The sequence below is a fragment of the Physeter macrocephalus genome, chromosome 19 (assembly GCF_002837175.3).
Source record: "Physeter macrocephalus isolate SW-GA chromosome 19, ASM283717v5, whole genome shotgun sequence".
NCBI lineage: Eukaryota > Metazoa > Chordata > Mammalia > Artiodactyla > Physeteridae > Physeter > Physeter macrocephalus.
The window spans coordinates 25,869,278-25,883,802 of record NC_041232.1 but is presented as its reverse complement, the minus strand read 5'-3'; the positions used below and the strand labels follow the sequence as shown (position 1 = coordinate 25,883,802).

The window sequence follows — 14,525 nt, the reverse complement described above, 5'->3', positions numbered from 1 at the left end:
CCAGGGCTCGAACCCATGTCCCCTGCATTGGCAGGCGGATTCTTAACCACTGCGCCACCAGGGAAGTCCTCTGCTGTAGAATGTTGATGTTTCCTGACTCGGAAGTCCAGGGTATGAATTTTTGTGTTGAGGCCATAATATTTAAAAAGACAAAACCACTCCCCCCCTTCTCAGTTTATTATCTTTGTTTCTTTCCCCAAAATTTAGCACATAATGATGAAGCAAAAAGAAAACCAAAAATCACTTTAGTGTGAACATTTTATTACGTATTCATCTGGCCACACGTATGTGTAGTCATACATACTTATTTTTTTTACCATTTAAAACATTTCTTTGTAATATTTTGAATTCCGGAACAAAGCTGCAGTGCATGGCCTGCATTTACAGTTCAGTGCACATGTCCAGTCATTTCTTGGAGATAAGTACGTGGAAGGAGGACGCTCAGGTCAGGAGTCTCACTGAGGGGACGCCTTGCTGGACTTCTGGCATCTGTCGTGAAATGCCTGTCAGAGAGTCCTGGTGATGGTGCCCCACAGGGTGTGCGGAGGGATGGCAGTGATCCCTGCGACACTTGGAGTAATGGGACAGACAGGTATCTTAGTCTCATTTATGTGTTTTTCTTACATATGAGGCTGAATGTCTTCAGTGTTTCCGCATTTTCTAGTCAGGTCTCGCCTGTCCTTCCCGTTGGTGGCAGGCTCGGGCAGGCGTCCTCTGACTGAGATGAGGGGAGAGTTCGTGCGTGCCTTTGCCGCAGATTCTGTTTTACCGTCTGCAGATTTGAAAGCTCAGCTGAAGTGCATACAGCTGGGTGAAAGCCCCTTTTGACAGCGGCATCCAGCCCTGGCGTGTTCTGCTCAGATTTTAACGAAGGGAAGGGTGTGCACTGGGCGGGCATCAAACCTGTGAGAGTGCGTCCTGCCCAGTGTGGGGACAGGGTGGCTTTGCCCCCAGGGATGGCTCAGGGGGGCGAGGGGCATGGAGAAGACATCTCAGTACCCCAGGAGTGGCCGAGGGCTCTGGGAACGTGCGGGAAAAGGGGAGCTGGGAGGTGGCGGGGAGGAGAGCCTGCCGACTGCTGCTGTGCAGGATGGGCGCTGAGCTGCCCTTCCCTTTTGCACACGCTGGGTGCAGCACCTGGTGCAGAGCTGAGGCACGCAGGCAGGACAAGGCCTGTGAGCGGGGATCTGGGTCTTGTCCCGTCACCGGGGCTGGGCCGTCGTTGCTACCACCCTTACACACGGCCAGAGCAGGTGTCTCCTCATTCCTCCGAGCTCCGGGTTTTCTTCCCTTGCAGTCAGCCGTACATCGTGTGCAGACAGTGCCCCGAGTACCGCAGGCAGGCGGGGCGGCCCCTTCCCTGCCCAGGGCCCGGCAGTGAGCCAGGGGCACCGCAGGCTCCTGGGGATGCACCATCGACGTCCGCCAGCATCACGACAGGTGAGACGGCCACACCTTCCGTGCTGTCCCGACCATTCGGGAAGCGGGTGGCATTTCTGCTGGCTCCTCTGCTAGAATGGCTCGTTGCTTCTCATAACCTGTTTGGAGCTAAGAAACCAGATACTTAACTTCATTTGTGGGCCTCGGCTCCTGGACACACCCGAGGATTCAGTCCTGATTCTAACACTTACCCCCCACCCCGCCCAGCCCACTATCTCAGGGCAGTCGGCATCCCCCGTGGTGCTCACCAAAGCCAAAAGGACCATCACACACAGGCCCCTTCAGTGAGGGACTGGCCTCCTTCCAGCAACAGGACATGATGTTACCAGAGCCGCCCTGAGCTCTCTGTTCGATGCCCGTTTCAGTGGGTAGGTCCCCAGGTGCCATCAAGAAAGGGAAGGTGGACACGTGGACTGTGGTTTGTGGCCCTGCGTTGTAGGGCCCGGCCTCTCTGCCACCGTCAGCCTGAGCCTGTCAAGAGGCCACTGACCTAAGGATAGCGACCCAGAGCCACGTTCTTAACCATCTGCCACGATGCTGTGCCGTGGCTCCTGGGGCCTTCCTTGTAGGCCCCTCGGGTGGGGATGGCTGGGGCAGCGCACGGAAGGCCCCACTAGGACCGTAGCGAGTGTGCACAGGCAGAGACTCACGCGGTGCGTGAGTGACGGGGGGCCGGGCCACGTGGACACAGCTCCTGGTCCAGGGTCAGCTAGCAGGGACTAGAGAAATCGCTTTACTGTTTTCTGGCCTGCCCTTCCTTTATGGGAAATGGTAGAAAACCTTCATGTGATCTTTGAAATCTTGCTACAACTACTGAACTAGGAGATAACTTCGGTCATTTTTCAATCTCTTTAAACTTCTTAGTTTGAGCGGTAGACTGTCACTTGGCTGTAGGAAAATAGGCCTGAGTTCTGTCCGGGTTTTCTTGTAGGTCTGTGTCCTCGTGCAAACCTTACAGCTGCCCCTGTAGGTGTGGTCTGAGCCGCTCTTGCTGCCCGTGCGCTGGCGGCACCAGCCTGAGCGTCCTATCTGTTCCACAGCCCAGGACTACGTGTGCGCCCTGCAAGGAAGCCACGCCATATGCACCTGCTGCTTCCAGCCCATGCCCGACCGGAGGGCGGAGCGCGAGCGGGACCCCCGCATCGCCCCCCAGCAGTGTGAGTGAGGGTGTGGGTGCGCGCCGCCTCCCCACCTCAGAGCCGCTCCTGTGTGTCCTTCCAGCTCAGGTTTCAAGAGGGTCGTGGACTTCTCTGTGTGGTGTGAAGTAAGGGCGCAGCTCTGTTTCCACCTGCCTCATCAGGTGTCTCTGCGGGACCACGTTGAATAACCTAGCTTTTCCCACTGGTGATAACCCCGCCCCTGTCATACACTAAGTTTCCACACACGGGGGCTCTCTTTCTGGATCTTGTGTCTGACGTGTGTCCCCACAGTAGTTCTCCAATGTGTCATTTTATTCTGTTCCATTCTGTTCTGTTCACTGTGTGGCTTTCTGGACCTCAGATCCCTGACTAGGGATTGCACCCGGGTCCAAGGCGTCACTTTAAAGTCTAACGGAGGAACCGTACGGCGCTTTGCTTTACAGTCCTCGGAGCGCTCTGAAAATGGAGCTGGCCGCTTGCCCAGCAGCCCCTCGAGCCTGTCCTCGCGGGGCGGCGTGACGTGCTTGTGCTCTGTGTCCGCAGGTGCCATCTGCCTGCAGCCCTTCTGCCACCTGTACTGGGGCTGCGCCCGGACCGGCTGCCTCGGCTGCCTGGCCCCGTTCTGCGGTAATGCTGGCCCTGCCGTCGATCGCCACCGCCTTCCCGCATTCTCTCGTGCGCTTGAGGCCAGTGCTGGGCTGGCCGTGTGCCCGAGGAGGGAGAGGCCACGTTGGTCACCACGAGTTCGCCCCTTTCCCTGGTGGTCTGCGTAGGTTTGCAAGCGTCAGCGAGGGGGACGCTGAGTCATGCTCGAGGACCACCCGCACTAAAAACTCGTGTCCGGACTTCACGACCCCAGACCAGGGGCTGTGCAGACTGGCCGTTTCTGGGGGGAGTGGAATGGAAGTCCTTTTACTTTTTCTCTGTTTGAAGTGGTATTTTGTCATGGAACTTTTTATTCTTTGTAGACTCCATAATGAAGGAGATTTGGTTATCTTAACTGTTGGGTGGACGGTGCTTTCGTAAAGTGTGTATGAAACGGATAACGCTGCTTCCCTCTGTCCCGACAGAACTCAACCTGGGCGACCGGTGTCTGGACGGGGTGCTGAGCAACAACAACTACGAGTCGGACGTCCTGAAGGTACCGGCCCGCGAGGCCAGCGGGAGGCCTTCCGGGACCCGCCAGAGACCTCATGACTCTGCCCTCTGACTAGCGCTGCCACTGTGTATCTGCTTATCCCTATACTCCCCCCGAATAGGTATTCCTTCACACCCGTCACACAGGAAGCCCCAGGAATCGTGTCCCACGGCTCCAGCTCCTGCTCGGCCTGCGCGGTGGGGCAGGGGGCACGGCCGGCCCTCGGGTGGAGCCAGGACTGCCCTCTCGCTCTCTTCTCGCGTTTCAGGGGGCAGCCGGCTTTTAGTACTTCAGTGCTTAATGTGCGCGTCACTCTCTTGCCAGGAGGCGTGCCTTCACCTGGGTCATGTGCGGCCTCGGCCGCCAGGGTGAATGGCAGGCACCTCCTCGGCATCGCGGTACTCAGGCTAGATGTCCACGGGGCGCTTTCTTATAGCTTTGCACAGAAGGAGCCGAGCAGCTCCACGTGTCTCGAGGGCAGAGCACAGATCCCGACCCCTGGCTTCCTTGTCACGTGGTCATGGGCCTGTTTCTGCGCTGTGGCCGCTCCAGCCAAGGTTAGGTGTCTCGCTGCTCCTGTGCTAGGAATGTCTTTGCAGAATTTCAGAGAGGGTGTGGTAACTCTTACGCTCGAGGTTGTAAAGCTAGCCTGCCTTTTGAGACTCAGAGGAAGCACCTTGGACAGAGATCTGTGCAGTAGTGTGTGGATGTGATACCATGTCTGTCCCAGGCCTCCTGGTCCGCGAGGCTGTCTGGGCCGTCCAGGCTGTGGTCCTGGAAGCAGAGGCCCCCTAACTGCACGCAGTGCTCCCCCTCGGCACGTGCCCACCACGTTTAGGTGCTTGGCTTTACCCACCTTCTGGGGCCTTTTATGAAGTGTCAACCCTTTTTGCCATTTTAGTGTTTCTTTCTCCAAGCTTGTGTTTCTTCTCTTGCCCGTTTCCCTGTTACAGAATTATCTGGCCACCAGGGGTTTGACGTGGAAAAACATGTTGACTGAGAGCCTCGGGGCTCTACAGAGGGGAGCATTCCTGCTGTCCGGTAAGCCTCGTTGTGCCTGCTCCCCCGCACCGACAGTGGTGCTTTCCAGGGCAGCTCTGCCTCTGGTAAACCAGCCACACCCGCCAGGCCGCACGCACGCTGGCAGTACTACTTGTCGGCTTTCCCACGCTCACACCTGCGACCTCCGCCCGCCCTGGCAGATGCACACAAAGGTCCCACTACTCTTGGGTTTCTTTTTTTATGTTGGGTTGGAGTCGACACGACATATTCTGGAATCTTTTCTCGCACAGGGGAGGGAAGGGGCACAGCTGGAGAGGTGTTGGCCCCGCTGCTTGCCAGCGTTGACATCCTGGGGCTGGTTGTTCCCAAACCCTCGCAGCCCTTGGTGCCTGTCCCTCAGTGCGTGGGTGACTCAGTGAAGGCTCACCCCTCTCCCAGGGACACCCAGTGCATTGTGAAGTGTGAATTCTTGTCACTAAGGGAGGGTGCAGAAAAATCAGCACGTGATTTTTTTTTTTTTTTCCTAAGACATGAATTATGAAAGACTTGAGAGGTTTGCTGGGAACCCTTCTAAGCTATTTTTGGACACATTCTAGTGAATGTCTTGGGTTTTCTCTGCTACAATGGCTCTGTTTGGTTGGGTCTTAAGTCTTTATGCTTTTTAATGGCTATTTTTGTAAGAATGACGTGGTTCACAAAGAAAATGTAAGTGGTACAAGGAAGTCTGAAGGATAAAGTGAAAATCATTAGAAATCCCACCACCTAAAAATATACCCAATGATAATACTTTCACGACCACCCTTCTAAGTACACGTACCCGTGTGTGTATAATTTGTATAAATGAAATCCTATCAGATACGCTTTTAATAAGCTATTCACTCACCAATATATCTTGGATCCTTCCTATGTCAATAAAGATCTATACCATGACTTTTAGTTAGCATTCTGATACTATCGTTCATTTAGCCAATTCGTTAGCAAAGGATGTTTAAGTTGTTTCCAGCTTTTCACTATTTGAAACAACACTGAAGCTGTCAAGCATGCAGTCTTGTAGGTTTAACAGTTGTACCGTTAGGATCATAAACAGGGCTGCTGGAGACACGGTTGAGGTGTGCCTGGGGCCTGAGGGCCAGCATCCCCTGAGCCCGTCAGCTGCGTGTTTGCCTTCTAGGCCTTTTAAATATGAAAGAGGCAAACGGTGAGGTATCATTGTTTTATCTGCCATATTTGATTATTAATGAAATTGAAAGATCTTTTTGTTTTACGGGCCATTTGCTTGTCTGTGTCCTTGGTCCATATTTATGTTAGGCTATTTGGACTTGGGAGGTATGGATTTGTGTGATATCTTTGTTAATTAAGGGTACAACACATTGTCATTTGTGCTGAAAATACATTCTCTGCTATTACATTAGTATTTCATTTTTGTTGTACATGTTTCCATTGTGATGTTTAAACTGTAGGCAGTCACATTTACAAATCCTTTCCTCTGTGCCGTTCGGTTTTCATGTCATAGTTGGAAATAGCTCAAGAGAAGAACATTCATTCCTCTTAGTACTTTTCTAGATTTTTTTGAATATTTGAATTTTTAATCCAGGTGGAATTATTTTGCCGTAAGGAGGTAAGTTGGTATCTAGGTTGGTTTTGTTCTTGTGTTCCAAATGTCCAGCCCTTTGTCTCCGGCCTGTCTGTGGATCAGTGCACACTGGTCCCCCAGCAGTTTGCAAGGCCGTGTCTATTCTGCTGCTGTGCCTGTAAGAGGCTGTGTTCCTTCTAGATTACAGAATCACCGGGAACACCGTGCTGTGCTACTGCTGTGGCCTGCGGAGCTTCCGCGAGCTGACCTACCAGTATCGGCAGAACATCCCTGCTTCTGAGCTGCCGGGTAAGGAGACCCCTGCCCCTACCCCCACCTGGCCCACAGCTCAGTTCTCTTTGCATTGGCTCCTACTCTCCTTTGCAATAGCTAGATAGCCTGTGTGGGCCTTTGCTCTGTGTTCTTAGCGGACGTCTGCGTCGGCCGGGGACGCGGGCGGGTCTCGGGGCCGTCCCTGCCTGGTGCCTGCTCAGGCTCTGCGTCTCTGAAGCAGGTTGCTAAAACAAGATGCCCCAAAAACGTCCTGTGGGCAACCAGAGTCATTTCTAACCTGGGTTTTCAGTTGAACCTTTTTTTCCTTTCCTGGTGAACAGTGCAAGGAAACAAGCTGTGAAGTGTGATGAAGCGCTGTGCGTTTGAGCTGCAGTGTCTCTTTGGCCTTGGCTTAAATTCACTAGGCTGAGTCTGTGAGTGTGGTATGTGTGTCACACGTGTTCACTTTTTTCTCTCCCTAGTGGCCGTAACGTCCCGTCCTGATTGCTACTGGGGCCGCAACTGCCGCACTCAGGTGAAGGCCCACCACGCAATGTGAGTGCGGCACAGGGGCGGGGGCCGGGCCGGGGCTGAAGGAGTCCCTTGCAGAGAGGCAAACCCACGCTTTCCCTACAGGAAGGTGCTCTTCTTTAAGCGTTTTGGCCAAGTTGATACCGCAGCTTTTAGGGATGTGCGTGAACTAGTCAGCTCTCTACTTATAAACTAATTTAGTTGTCATGCTTTTATAAAGTCACATAGTATATATCAGTAAAAAATCATCACGTAGACACTCTGCTTTTCTGTTATCTCATTTCATGAAACGTTGGCATACAAACGTTCATCTCCCGCTCCACCTCCATGTATCCAGAGCACAGGCGGCCATCCCCAGCCCACACATTCAAGGTTTAGCGCTTTCTGAATCCGTGGCTGAGGCCACTGAGAACTCCCATCCCGAGCCACGCCGCCGTGCACCCGGGTCTACCTTTGGTGCCATGATGGCTCGCAGGCTCTCGCCGGGAGTTTCCCACGAGGTCTTTAGAGGCTGTTCATGTTGACGTGCACATGCGCGGTGGCCCGTGGGAGCAGGCTCGCCTACGCTTTCGAACCATAAGGGAAGCGATCACATAAATGAGTCCCGTGGATGGATGCTGTGTGGGGCAACTGTAACCCCAAACAGCCATTTGAGGCTCAAGCTGAAGTACTTGAGAGAGCGCCCCTGGCTTAGGAGTCATCATGAGGGCTCCGGGAAAGGCGGCTGCCTCTGAGGGAGTGATTTGCTGGAATAAAAGGCTTGCTTTGTATGCGAGCATTAACTGTGTGGAAGAGACCATTTTATTCTAAGAAAAGAGATTTCAGTAGTAACAGGCTAACCTTTCTCAGTAAACACTTGGGTCGGGGCAGCAAAGACACAGTCGTCTTCTTGGAGAGGAGGTGGCGTCAGCCCCGCCAGGTCACCCGCAGTGCCTTGGGGATGCTTAGAGTCTCTGGGAAGTACCTAAATGTTCCACTTACATTTAAAAATTTTAAAAAGGAGAAAAGAGGCTGCGTTTGGGGCTAGTTTCTTTGATGGTATGAGAGACAAGCCCTTGCAAACCCCCAAGCACAGGGTTGCTTCTCCTGTAGCTCCCCCAGGCGCAATTCAGAACTCCTTTGTTGAATGTGTCTCTGATGCCCTCTTGTGTATTTCACCGTTGTCTCCCTGCAGGAAATTCAATCACATCTGTGAACAGACGAGGTTCAAGAACTAAACATCCAGGGAGGCAGCACGATGGCTTGGGAGTATTGCCGGTCAATGACACGTGTCTCAGAAAATACTGAATACAGAGGCTTTAAGGGCATTTCACAGTCCTCCTCAGGGGACGCCGGGGGTCTCTGCGTCGGGCACTCTGGTGCGACCTTTCTCTTGTGGAGCGAGACCCTCTCGGCGAGAACCCCTACCAGTGGCGCCCAGAGCCCTGGGCCAGAGCAGGAGCCGTCAGCCGTCCCCTCCTGTTGAAGATGACCACGAGGTTTGCTCTCTGTACCTTTCCCACAACCACGGTCAAAGCCGACGTCTCTCTCCAAGAAAAGTGCCCTGGGAGAAGAAGGGGAGTTTGTCAGCCGGGGCACGCACAGCGGCTGACCTGTGCACTTTCATAGGTTCGGTGCTCATCTCCTAATAAGACTTAAATATCACAAACTGTAGCACAAATGATATACCTTATAATTTACAAGTTGACTAAAATGGGAGATAGTATGATATTTGAAAGAATAAGCATATGTTTCTGTTGATAAAAGAAAAATCATCAGACGTCCAGGGACCCCGGCGCCAAGGGCGTGATTGGGTCACTGCCACGCCGGGCTCCTCAGCACAACTGCAGCCCCGCCAACCTGTCCCGCCTTCTTCACTCCTCCCCTGCGGCCGGGGCCGGGGTGGCCCAGGGACCTGGGGTGCAGGTCGTCCCTGGTGGCGCCCCGGCCCGCCTGTAGCAGCTTCTTCCCACCGAGAGCTTCCACAAGTCCTTGCCCTTTCCGCCTGCTATGGGTTTGCCGTGTCATCTGGAATAATACTTGAAATTTTATTGTTTAAGAAAAAAAGTTTTTTATCCTTTGTTGAAATCACCCGTTACGTTTGTTTGCAAAATTGTACCTTTTTTGCTTCTTCTCAGGAATACGATTTTCAACTTTGTGTTGCTCTTGATACAGACTCTGAGAAGCAGCGCTCCGTGGAAGAAGGCCTCCTTCCTGCGTTCTAATAAACAAGCCATGTCTGTTTCTCTCCCCGCATGTTCGTTCGTGTGTTGGTTGTGATGTGCTCCCTCCTGTCACGGTGGGACCAGCTGCAGGCGTCACTGGTTACCTGCTGACTACCAAAGAGTCCACCCGGGGGCTCCACTTGGATTAGCCTCGCAGGCCCTGCAGGCGCGTGTGACCTGGGGTCAGGGCCCAGGTCTGAGCATTTGGGAAAAGGCATGGGTTCCCTTGGATCCGCCAACCCCGACTTGGTCCCAGGTTGAAGGAACGGCTTTGTGTCTAAGCCCCGGCCTGGCTCGTGCGGGCACGCAGCTGCCCTCCACGCTTAGGACCTTGACTCATCACCGCCCTTCACTTCTGACCCTGACCCCTCCCTCAAACTAAGAACAGAGACGCAGGCCCCGTAGCAGATGTAGCAGCTTTCTTGGCCAAGGCTTAAACACGCAGCCTTCCTTGGGCTACGCTGGATCCATCAGCCAAGGGCAGGGCATGCGCCGCGTCAGACTGCTGGTCCACGGTGCCGGCCCGACTGCACTGGAACTTGGATTCCCCACTTCTGACAAGCACACCGGGGTCAGAACAGAGCTTGTCAGCTCTAACCTGAGGCAGGAGCCCGGGCCGGGATGGTGGTTCTCCAGGCTTGCTGACAAGCTGTTTCACAGGGCGCACCGTGCGGTGTTTCTGCGACTTTTCTCTACTTCCTGTTTCGTGACCCCCCCCCCGCCCCCCACCGCATCCAGCCCACAGTGGGTTGGAGCCTGCTGTGTGCTCGTGTCCTGGTGGCTCAGCTCATGCCCGACGACTCCCGTGTGCTCCTTGGGCCCAGCCCGTGTCCTCACACAGCCTTGCTCAGCCCATCCCCAGACCCGTGTCCCTCTTGGGCTCCTGGTGCCGCCGTCAGACGGGTTGGCCCTGCCCGCCCTTCCCATCTGCTGGGCATCCTCCAGGGGCTGCACACTTGCCCTTCCTGGCCTGTGGGTTCAAGCTCCCAGGCAACCGCCTAGAGTCCTCTTCGGGCCAGTCTCTGTCAGAGCTCCTGGTGTGACCAAGGACCCAGCAGGTCATCTTAAGTACTTCATAGCTAACAGGATTGGAATCACAGGCCCAGATCTGAGAGCCCCAGCATGACATCGGTAGATCTTGCCCCAGGGAAGTGCCCAAACAGAGTGGATTCTGAGCCAGGCCTCTATCAGTGGGGGCCCTGCAGCCAGACCAGTCTTCATGCAGCCGGCAGAGAAGACGCCCAGCAAAGCTCAGGTTCTGAATCAGGAATGCTGCTGCAGAGGGCGCCAGCAGCCCAGCACCAGGCAGCTGACCTGTGCTCTGGAGGAAGGAAGAGAAAATGGGGGATGGATTGGGTTTGAAAGTCCAGAGTGAGCCTGACTTCCAGTGCGGCTGGATGCGGGACCCTTCTCTTCCTGTGTTTGGTGGCCGCTTCCCAGACCTCAGCTTTCCTCCAAGCTGACACAGGTGAACTGGTGGCCTCCCCACCAGTTCAAACAGAAGCCTGTCCCTGACCCCAAAGCTGATGAGCAGCCAGACCCAAGCCTCTCACCACCTTCTAGCCGCCAGAACCCCATAAGCAGGTGGGGCTGGGGGAAGGCAGGCTCCAGTGTCACCACCAAGAAAGCAGACTGACTGCTGGGCTAGGCAGCCCGCTAGAGCTCAGCCCATCCCAGGCCTGACGCTGACGGGAACCGTGCTGCTGGGTCTCGGTTACTCCCCCTGGAAGTGCCGGCCTGCAGTGGCATTCGTAGCTCCCTGCAGAATTAAGTCCGAGGCCCTCAGCCCACAGGGCTGCCACCCAATCTGGCCTCCGTGGCTCTGTCTCCTCATTCCCACCCCTTCCCAGCCCCTCTGAGATGGAAGCCAGCCGTGAAGTACGCACCATGAGGGGTGTTGAGGACCCCCCCAGTCGAGCCGTCCAGCGCCCCCCCGGGCGTGCCACGTGCTGGTTCATTTCTGTGTTGCAAGTGGACGTCCTTTCCATCCTGTCCCACGGGACGCTGGCAAAGCAAATGCAGCAGAGATGAGCTGTGCGCATTCCTTCCCGCTCTCAGCCTCCGCCCTGGGCCCCAGTGGAGCTGGGAAGCTGGAGGGGGGCCCAGCCCCGCGGATCTGCCAGCTGAAAGTCCTGACCTGCAGAAGGGCCTCGTGGCCAGCTCCCAGGGGACAACTGTCACCATCTCAGGAATGACTCCCGCCGGTAACTGAAACACAGCCCTTCAGAAAATTGTATAAACTTGGAATTCTCAAGTTACGATTAAACAAAGGTAATGAGCACTCAGGACGCAGCCCTTCTGGGTAAACGCACGCGTCCGGCTGCACCCTCTGCTCCTGAGGGCGCCCACGACTGTGCCTGTAGCTCCTCTGCGGTGCCGCCTTGATCCGGTCTGTGGACCTCGCTGTTGGCAGCTTGAAACTGGCCCCACTAGGGGTATTTACACTGTGGAAATGGGCAAAGGCTGCAAATCAGGGTCATTTTGTTGTTGTTTTCTGGAGAGAAGGTTGTTAAGCACCAGCACGCCACTGCCCCCAACCAGTATAACCGTGAGAAATAATAGTTGTTTGAAGCCACTGCGGTTTGGGTTGGCTTGTTACATAGGAATGAATGGTGCTACCACGGCCCACAAAGGCCCAGCGCTGGGTGGCCCCCGCCCCTCCCTCAGCAAACCTCCCCAGGGTCTTCCACAGCTAGACCCAAACCTGGGCCCTCGCCCAGGCTGCCTGGCGATGTCTCCTCCCCACTCAGGGCTTGGCCCAGACCCGCTCCCTGGAGGGGCCTCCCAACCAGCCGTTCTAGCATCAGCCCGTCTGGCTTTCTTCCTGGTGCCGACCATTGGAAAGGAAACGTTTCCTTACTGTTTATCTCCCCTTCACAATTCAGAGCAGGACGCTTCCCGGCCTGCTCGCTGGTGTAAACTTGGCTGAAGCGTCCGCTGGCCGCTGGCAGTCGGGTGCTCGCAAAGACCCTGCTTTGCACCCCTCTCCTGGGGCTCTTCCCCTCCTCTCTGTTGAGCCTAGTGTGTTCTCTCATTTTGTTTTCCGTGTGTTTCCTTCTGGAGACGGTGAGCCTGACCTATATCCTCATCTCTGGTTCTCCCCTGCCCACACGGAGCAGCCTGGCAGGACGAGTGTGGGAAGCCGTGTTGAGTGCTGAGCCAACCGTCCGTGCTGCTGTGGGCGGCACTGCTCGCAGTAGCAGCTCTGTGTGCTGGTGCCCGGGGCCTGCATAACACGCACCACAGATGGGGAGGCCTAAACAACAGACATTTCCGGTCTCACAGTTCTGGAGAGAGGTGTCGCAGGGCTGGTTCCCCCTGACGCCTCTCTCCTGGGCGTGTGGACGGCCGTCTTCTCCCCGTGTCCCCACGTGGGAGTCCCTGTGTGTGTGTGCCCCGATCTCCTCCTCTTATAAGGATGCCAGTCACATTGGGTTCGGGACCACGCATGTGGCCTCATCTTACCTCAGTCACCCGTTTAGAGGCCCTATTTCCGCACACAGTCACATTCTGAGGTCCTCAGGGTTAGGGCTTCAACATGTGAATTTAGGGTGGCAGAGGCAGACACAGTTCAGCCCATAACACTTTGTCATCAGACGTCAAACACCACAGGGTTTTATAAAATCAGGTGGGCTTCCTTTAGGCAAAGCCCACACCCTATGTACTATGAACACCCCGTGGCAGGCTGAGTAATGCCCTCTGCCCCTGTCTGCAAAGACGTCCGTGTCCTGACCCCTGGAACCTGTGAATGTCACCTCATCTAGCAGAAGGGACTTTGCAGGTTAAGGACCTTAAGGGGAGACAACTCTGGATTGTTCTGTGGGCCCTCGGTGCAATCGCAAGGGAAGCAAGAAGGGCAGGCGGGAAAGGATGTGACAGAACCGGAGGCTGGGGTGACGTCTGAGGGCAGCGCGAGAGCCGCAAGCCAGGCCGTGAGAGCTGCAAGAGGCGAAGGAAGCAGCTCCTCCCGGGCCGTGGGGAGCAGCGACACCATGATTCTGGACGTCGGACTTCCAGAAGCGCGAGAGGGTGAAGCCGTGTTGTCTGGTGTGGCTTCTTCTAGTGGCCCCGGGAAGCTAAGACACACCCTCACCGTCTTCTCCTTTGGTTTTCAGTCTTGGGGAAGCGTCCAGTGTTTTCTGAGGCTCGGCAGGAGCGGGTGGAGAATTCTCTCTCATCTGAGCCCCCAGGGACGCCTCAGCTAGTTGCTGCGTTGCGGGACGGGGCTGAGCCTCTGCCCCGGCCAGCAGGGCCGCAGCCTCAAGGTGCCCGCCACCCGTGTCCGCACAGCGCCTGAGCCACCTCTTCAAACAGCAGGCAGATGATGTCACCCCTGCCTGAAACGCGCCAGTGGCTTCCCACCGCTCGGACGGACCCTGTGCGGCTTGTCCCCACCCTGCCTCATCCTGGACCCCTCCTGCTCCGGGTGTGCGGTTCCTTCCCTCGTAAAGCTCCTCCCGACCTGCGGGCGCCGGCCTCACGCAGAGTCAGCTCAAATATGACCTCCTCAAAGAAAACATTCAAGTGTGGGATTAACATATACACACCAGTATATATAAAATAGGTAAACAACAGAACCTACTGTACAGCACAGGGAACTGTATTCAATATCTTGTAATAACCTATAAGGGAAAAGAATCTGAAAAAGAGTAGCTATATATATATATATATGTGTGTGTGTGTGTGTATGTATACATATATGTATGTATGTATAACTGAATCACTTTGCAGTACACCAGAAACTAACACAACATTGCAAATTAACTACACTTCAATTTTTTAAAAATTAAAAATCAAGTTAAAAAACAAACAAAAAAACCCAAACCCGTGGCTCTCCTTACTGTCCCACACTTACCTGCATGACGCCTTTTCTTACTTTCTTCATGTGTTTTGAGCAACTCAGCTGAGGGGTCCTCTCTAAACTTCCTGTCTTGTATTTCTGTGCTTGTTGCCTGCCTCTGGGGTAAAATGTAAGCTCCTTGACGGCAGGGATTGTGTACGGTGTCTAGAATGGTATGTGGCATACAGTAGACCACAATGAATACTTACTGAATGAATGAATGAAGAATAACCCAATGTAGGGGCTTCCCTGGTGGCACAGTGGTTAAAAATCTGCCTGCCAATGCAGGGGACACAGGTTCGAGCTCTGGTCTGGGAAGATCCCACACGCCGCGGAGCAACTAAGCCCATGCGCCACAACTACTGAGACTGCGCTCTAGAGCCCA

General features: G+C 54.8%; 1 protein-coding gene across 7 annotated transcripts in view; it reads left to right on the top strand.

Annotated features, from left to right (window-relative positions):
* The window catches only part of CHFR (checkpoint with forkhead and ring finger domains), a 22,913-nt gene extending 13,563 nt beyond the window's left edge, over positions 1–9,350 (top strand). For 4 of the 7 annotated variants that reach the window (XM_028480388.2, XM_028480387.2, XM_028480390.2 and 1 more), the window contains 8 exons: positions 1,298–1,440; positions 2,481–2,597; positions 3,123–3,206; positions 3,650–3,720; positions 4,671–4,758; positions 6,494–6,601; positions 7,048–7,120; positions 8,271–9,350. In XM_028480388.2, the coding sequence (XP_028336189.1) occupies positions 1,298–1,440; positions 2,481–2,597; positions 3,123–3,206; positions 3,650–3,720; positions 4,671–4,758; positions 6,494–6,601; positions 7,048–7,120; positions 8,271–8,313 (727 nt within the window). In that variant the 3' untranslated portion in view covers positions 8,314–9,350. Of the gene's footprint in view, positions 1–1,297; positions 1,441–2,480; positions 2,598–3,122; positions 3,207–3,649; positions 3,721–4,670; positions 4,759–6,493; positions 6,602–7,047; positions 7,121–8,270 lie in introns of those variants that run through there. The other 3 variants (XR_003677242.2, XM_028480389.2, XR_008615987.1) reach the window with 3 other exon arrangements.
* The last annotated feature ends 5,175 nt before the right edge of the window (positions 9,351–14,525 follow it).